At 47.2% G+C, this 7,169-nt stretch overlaps 1 protein-coding gene across 1 annotated transcript in view; it reads right to left on the reverse strand.

Annotated features, from left to right (window-relative positions):
* Positions 1 to 398, reverse strand: part of T265_02706 (hypothetical protein) — a gene marked incomplete at both ends in the record, with an annotated part of 5,261 nt that extends 4,863 nt beyond the window's left edge. The window contains one exon of the mRNA XM_009167008.1: positions 29 to 398. Within this exon, the coding sequence (XP_009165272.1) occupies positions 29 to 398 (370 nt within the window). The remainder of the gene's footprint in view (positions 1 to 28) is intronic.
* Positions 399 to 7,169: the final 6,771 nt, after the last annotated feature.

Here is a 7,169-nt window from a genome sequence, read left to right on the forward strand (position 1 = left end):
TTGAGTGCGCCTGGTTGGGTCGTGCCACAGGCAAAATTCCCAGCCCTAAGCAAAGAGGTGGCAATCTCGTCCCAGTATGAGTTCACATTTGATGGTGGAGCACTTGGAAGAGACTCCAGAAGACGATTCTTGTAAGTTTGTCTGACGTCCGGATCTGCCAGCCTTCTAGTTGCCATGCGATTTGTCCGCACCTTACGTGGCCCCGGGAAACGTAGGGAGAAGCGACTCCGGACGAGCGCGTGGTCAGAGTCCACAAATGTGTTCCAAAACGACCGGCAGTCAGTTATGGACCCGCGCCATCGGTAACTGATGGCAATGTGGTCGATTTGAGTTTGTGGCCGGCCTGTTGTAGGAGGGCACCAAGTGGCCAGACGACTTCGGCTATTTCGGAAGCTCATACTACATAAAATCAGCCTGCGATCAGCACACAGCTGAAGCAAACGTTCCCCATCGTCCGTACGTACCGAGTCGTCCATGTCGACCTCCCAATTGAGTCTCAGATGCACTGAGCCTGCCCACTTGCGCATTCATATCTCCGGCAACCACCACAATGTCTGAGCTTTTAGCTCGCCGCAGCAGAGCATTCAGGGCGTCGTAAAACCTGTCTTTGACGGTGTCAGAGCTACAATCAGTTGGGGCATAGGCGGACACGATAAACAGACATCTATCAACTTGCCGCTTGTGAGACTCCTTCACAGACGTTGCCAGGCGAACCGCACAGAGGCGACTGTCAACAGGTATCCAGTCAAGTAAGGATACTTCGGCCCGGTGACTTAGCACAATACCAACCCCTGCATATCCCACCGCAGCAGCCTCTGGATCACCAGAGGTGCGCAGCCGGAAGCGAGTGAAGACTGACGGGGTGGTTAACTCAATCACTGTGCTTGCATCTTGAATTCTCGTTTCTGAGACACATCACACATCAATGCCAAGCGAGTCCAGTGTGACAGCAAGAGCAGCTTGTTGTCCTGCTTGCTTCAGAGTGCGGAGATTGAACGCGGCCAGATAGACTGGGTGTCGAGGCTTGAGGACTGATTCAGAGATTCCTGAAGATGTCGGCGCCATGTGACGAGCAGATGCTGCACGCAAAACCGATGCATGACGAACGGAGTCATCAGTCCTAAGTGCTGGACCTATAAGGAGAGAGTTATTAATGGGGTGGGGAGGGGGAAGAAAAAGTATGAAGGAGAAAAAAGGGAAGCGTCAGCAGTAGCCTGTTTTCGCTTACCCGCCCTGCTGTATGCAGCAAGTAAGGCGACCCGGCTGATGGCACCACGCGACGGCCGATGTGGAATGAGTTTATTTGTGTATGTGCAATTCATGGTTGTACGTGGTCTGGGAGACTGCCAGGGCGCCCACACCTAGACAGGAGGACGATTAGGGTCCTCAACCAAAGCCTTTGGCTCAAAAACCTAACCGCAAGGCAGCGGTGTTTGGCGGGAAATGCAAATGCATTACCATTTCTACGAAACAAGTCGCCACATGTTCCAACCCCCAACCTGGAGGGCCAGGAGACTGTGTTCGTCAGACCTCTAACCATTGATCAACCTGGTTGAGAGACTCCTGTGAGTGTCGCGGGACACTCTCCAGTATAGCTCAATGTATCCCTGAGGTGCGCAAACCGTCACACCACGGTAAGGTCCAGTCTCTTCGTGACGTGGACTGACTTTTGATCCAACTCACTGTTCGCACTGCGCACAGTGCGAACGAGACGGAAGAATCGTCCAAACCTTAGCCATTTCCTTGGAATTGAAATAGCGCACTGGGCGATGCCTGCTTAACTACGAGGTCGTTTGCATTTTCGCTTCTCGGTGTGCAAAATCTCTGGGTTTTCAAAAATCTTATTTCATACTGTTCGCAAACGGTAGCTTTAACGTAAGACAGATGGGTGTAACGGGCAAACGGTATCTTCGAGTAACGCGTAATGCCAGAACCTCCTGGAAGACAAAACGAAGTCGGAGCTGGGTTTTTATACGGTACTACTAATGTAAGACAAATTCGCGAAATATACAAACCTCGACAGTAGGTACTCGTCCACAAGAGGTAGTCCACTTGGACTACAAAAGTACGAACCAAATGAGCAAACAGGCCCCCACGTGAGACAGTCACACACGACCACAAAATGCCTGGATGACCTCGAGGTCAAATGAATGAACTGGCAGGGACAAACAAACGCCAGTTCACGTGCAAGCACTAAACACAAAAGTGGGGCGGGATTACAAATAGGGTCAGAAGAAATGTGGGGTATTTCAAATATCAAAGTAATGGACGATACGTATTCTCACGTGAACATATTATGAGGGGGCTACTGTCAATACAAGCATTATTTAAGTAAACTTATTTCTGTCACATATTTTGTATCCACATTTATCACTGGCTGTTTTTCTTGCATTCCAGCTCATCCATACCGAGCTTTGATACTTGAATTCACACTACCGAAATCCAGCTACGCTACGATAGCCATCCGCGAACTGACTAAATCAGTCGTGGAACGTCGGTGACTTGCAAGCTCCTCATTGTACGCTTGTACACCTAACGAAATTTCGAATGCTGTGTGTTGTTTTTATGCACGAATTTCGGTTATTTCATGCTTCCAGTAAATTGTTCCTTGTGCGTGGTGCATTTAGGAACCCAGTCTCATAGATTTCCTATTCAAAATCTCACCTGAGAACCAGTGTCAGCGGTGTAGTTGCGTTGTCAAACTACGTTCCGTCCTTCGCTATCCTCTCGACCCTACTCTCAACGTTTTGAGTCATTAGTGCGTATAATACTTCAAACAATCCCCTTAAGTTTTCCGATTTGTTCCTAACAAGACACTACTTATAAAGTTAAGCTCTTCGGTAGCTCAGAATAGTTTTGGCTCCCCAAATTGGTCATCAAGTAGGCGTACTATCGGTTTTCCGTTCGAAGGAACACTCTAGACTTAAGTATATTGAATATCCTCTTCAACATCATCATCATAGTCAGCTGTAATAACCGCGCACTTGTCGTACAGTGGTTGTAGCTGCCGCAGTTTCGCTCGTCGATGTTTTTTTTTGGGGGGGTGTAGGTAGCTGCGCATTGCACGCGCGAGCTGATAAATGGGTGCATAAATCCAGCAGTCAGTGGGCTGTCAACTGGGGGGTTGGAAAAGAAGCTATGCATTGAAGGCAATAGCTTGGATGCAAGAGCGCCATTGAGGGTGCGACTGCGCCATGTCTGACAATGTCTCTAACCATTGATGTGGCCCGTCTCGGGGTCCCCATCCAGGAAGACGGCAGTGACCAGCGCAGCTGAGTTTGCTGGTAATAGCTTTCATACTTCGCTGCCAAGTCATTGTTTGAACGCCTCTGGCTCTCTTCCACTCTTCACGTGGTTGTGCGAAAAGAGCCCTTCGAGGAAGTCGGCCGACTGGCATGCGCAGCACGTGGCCAAGCCAGCACAACCTATGCAGTGTGATCAGTTCATCTATCGGGGGTGAGTTATTTCTCCCGGTTAAAATAAAGATTCGTCACCGAATTCAAAATGCGGAAACCGGCGAGTAGTTGTCAGTGTAAACTAGTCACATCTAACTGAATGCTGCCGCTACGTTATTTATTTCATTATTCACTTATATCCGAACCGTCAGATATTTAGTGACCTGAAGACGGCGTTCTTGTTAGAATGTGTTACTGGCATTCAATCGCTGTCATAGGGCCGTAGGCAAGTAGCCGGTCAAAATCCATTTTTCCGTCGTATAACCTAAGTGGCTTCTATTAGTCCAGTAACGCCAGGGATGAACTGATTGAAGATGGCACGATTAGCCAGAAGACGCCACTTCTGAAAGTCACAAGACCACGATTTCCATCTTGAAAACCCATCTCCAAACGCTTGACCAATTAGCCGTTATGCCTCACCGGAATATCTTTTATAGGGGTCACATGCAGCCATCTGACGGGTTCCGTGCTGTGAGCAGTTGTTTCGGCTTCTTCCGATCTTGATTTTCAATGGTTTGTTTGACAGGCACTACGAAGCTAGCCTATTTGTTGGAAGTTCCCTCTGTCGTGCCGTCAAATTCCCCACACTACAGCGACGGCCGAAAATCAATAAAGCACCTTGTCTCACCCTCTACGAGTCATCTGATAGGTAAAGGCAGTTTCCGGGCCAGCTTATCCGCTAACCTGACTTTTTCAACAAATTATCTACGGCTCTGAAATGGCATAGCTGTCTTCACCGCCATGCATCTCCAGTGCCGCATTGAATTTAAAGATACGCCTACCTCCTATTCATGTGGGATAGCGGTGCGGACTCAAGCACCAAGGCCACAGCGACCGGTCTATGCCCTGATTCTGGGCCATCACGCTGATTAGCTGCTTTGTCACGGGAACGTAGTGTTCTCCGCCCGAAACCTGGTTTCAACAGGTGTAGAGACATGTCTTAATGATGGTGCTCAGTATTCGCACAATGGAATTGGATTTCCGAAAGCTATGACGTGTTCCTGATGGATTAAAGCAATCAGCCAATTGAGTTCAACGTATCAGTCCAAACTTTTGAGCCCTACTGAGACATTTCGGGGTCTCAGCGATGCTGGGACATTATTCCGCCAGAGGTATGATTGATTCAGTGGACAATGAGATTTGGTGAACTGCGAAAATATAGACGTGGATTACGATGGTTTTTGGTTTAAGCATATGCGCAACAAAATGCAAAAAGTTTTACTCTAGTCGTAAAGATTTTGCCGCTAAAAGCTTTGGGCGGTTAATGGGCCCCTTCAATGATTCTTCAGCTAAATCCCATTTGTTTTGTCCCGTGCACACACATGAGTACATTCATGTTTCCTGGTGGCACCGTTTAGCACCCCTACCAAACTGTCTTACGCTACTTCGACCTAGCTATGTTAACACCTAACTGGTGTCCAGCATAGCACACGGAATTGTGATGAAGCTTCTCACAAAAGCGAAATGCGCTCATTTGGATATCAATTTGGTTTTGACGGGAAACTCACCTGGAACCAAGCTGAATACCACAATAGTTACGCGCGCTATCAAGATAAGCGGGACGTTTGGAAAAGTAATTAGCATGTCGGTCACTGAAAACATCGACACTTGATCGTCAGGATAACAACTTTATCGAGCCCATTCATCACGCCGTCAGGCAGCATGGTTCAATTAATCACATTTCGCTGTGGGATGTCGCTGTAAGCACATGACTCAGTTCCGAACACTTGTTCGATAGCCAACAAGTGGAACAGTTTCGCGTCTCGACTCTTCCCAACAATCCTGCAATATTCGGAGCTAGATGTGTTGGTCCGCTGTGTCGTTGCAAATGCGGTGGCACTACTTTATGATTACTTCAGTTTATTTCCCAAACTAAATTTGCTGACCAATAAAAATGTGTTCGTAGATATCGTATCAACTTGGACCATTGGACGAGATGGACCAAGTGGTTAGGGCACGATTTTACTGACCGAAGGTCCGTGGTTCGAACTCGAACTCTGCCTCTCGACTTCCCATGTCTAGCTTTGGGCAACCTGGCAGTATCTCAACCCTCGTGCTTCCCTTGGATGGCATGGCAGCTAGGCACTGAAAGTACGCTGCAGCTGAATGATTTTTTTGGACCATTGGACCTGCACCCGCCCATTGGTCGTGAAGTATCCTCTGCGCCGTCGTCACTCCCTGTATTCTTATCAGTACACCGCAGAAGCAATAGGTAAAACAAATTCACTATAATAACCGCCTTACTTTTTAGACGACTATCCTTTTGCTAGCTGACCAAGAATTCACAACAGATTACTGAACTCAAGCAATACATATTTTGAACCTCCAGAAAGACGTTCTTCCCTGTCTTCGGTTTTGAATCCAGAATAAAACTTGGTTGGCGTGTCAGCTCTACGGGATAGCATTACATGTTTGCCGATAAATGTTGATTCTGTCCGAACCCACCGTTTATCTTGCATTTGGAATCAAATGCAGGGATTTCATCGAATAAAGCATATGAATATGTGGAGTATAGGTGGCTCGGGTGTGTTGCATGGTTGTTGGCCTGTTCGTCGAGCTTGGCAGTTGGACTGCGGACGTTTCATCACTAGTCGAGATGAAATGGCACCGACGATTGGTGTTGGAGCGTTTTCAGGCCAACAATTTCTGGTCGATCTGCCCTATTTAGATAAAAATGTCGAAAAGAAGCTTCAGAAGAAAAACGCCTATGACCAAGCTAGTGGGAATCACCAAACTTCCCACTGTGAACAGAGGATGTGGTGCTATAAATCGTAAGGGCAGCGGTTCAGATACACTAAGCTTGCCAGATCGACAACTCCGCTATCTTTCAGCTTGTGTTCAGACGTGGCTTATCTGCAAAACTGCCCACTATTGATCATGTTTTTATTCCGAAATGTCTGTGCCAAAAGGGCTCTTGATGAAGGCAGCTGTTGAAACTACACATGTTTCCCTATGGACCACAACACAGAAAACGGGTGGGCAGATTATGCGAGAATCAAAGCATTGTCAAATAAGGTCAGTACAAGCTCCAGGCGTCGTCAATAACAGCTTTGATTCACCAACTGAACCCAACAACAATGTTTTCATCACAATTCAGTGATCATGAGAACTGGTTGCACGAATGAAGTTTGGTCGTCTGGTAGACATCAATCAAAATAGAGCAATTACAAAGGTATATATATATATATATACGCCTAACGCAGCGTGCGGTAAGTGAAGTAGCTTTGTACGTTCACCCGCCCCCGATTTGAAGCACAACAAGTTTAGGGTTGTTTCAGGTGGTCACGGGATTTGTAGAACCCACATTTACATCACTCTCATTTGAACAGTCCTCCTTCTGTCTTAGCAAAGTTATTCTCGTGAGTCTACGCCAAAGGAGGAACACTGTACCCAACTTTCGCCAACTACCCAACTTTTCAGCTGTTCATATCGTCGGAAGTGCCAGCGTTGGAACTCCGGACATCTGATATGCGAGGTGAACGTGTTATATCTACTCCACCAACTCACGCAGTACGTTTGAATAGCCAATGGTCCTTTGTAATATATTACTCATAAGGTTGCTGAAAATCCGCCGACAGCCCACGACCGGTTTCGCCCTTTTCGAGGCTCGTCAGGTAGGTGCAGACCCCGGGTTTCCGTCAACTTTATGTTCTACTTTAAACCAAATTGCACGAAATCAGCGAATATACACTCATTTGCAAACTAATTTGTTTT

The sequence above is a fragment of the Opisthorchis viverrini genome, assembly GCF_000715545.1.
Source record: "Opisthorchis viverrini unplaced genomic scaffold opera_v5_34, whole genome shotgun sequence".
In the NCBI taxonomy this organism is placed as follows: Eukaryota; Metazoa; Platyhelminthes; class Trematoda; order Opisthorchiida; family Opisthorchiidae; genus Opisthorchis; species Opisthorchis viverrini.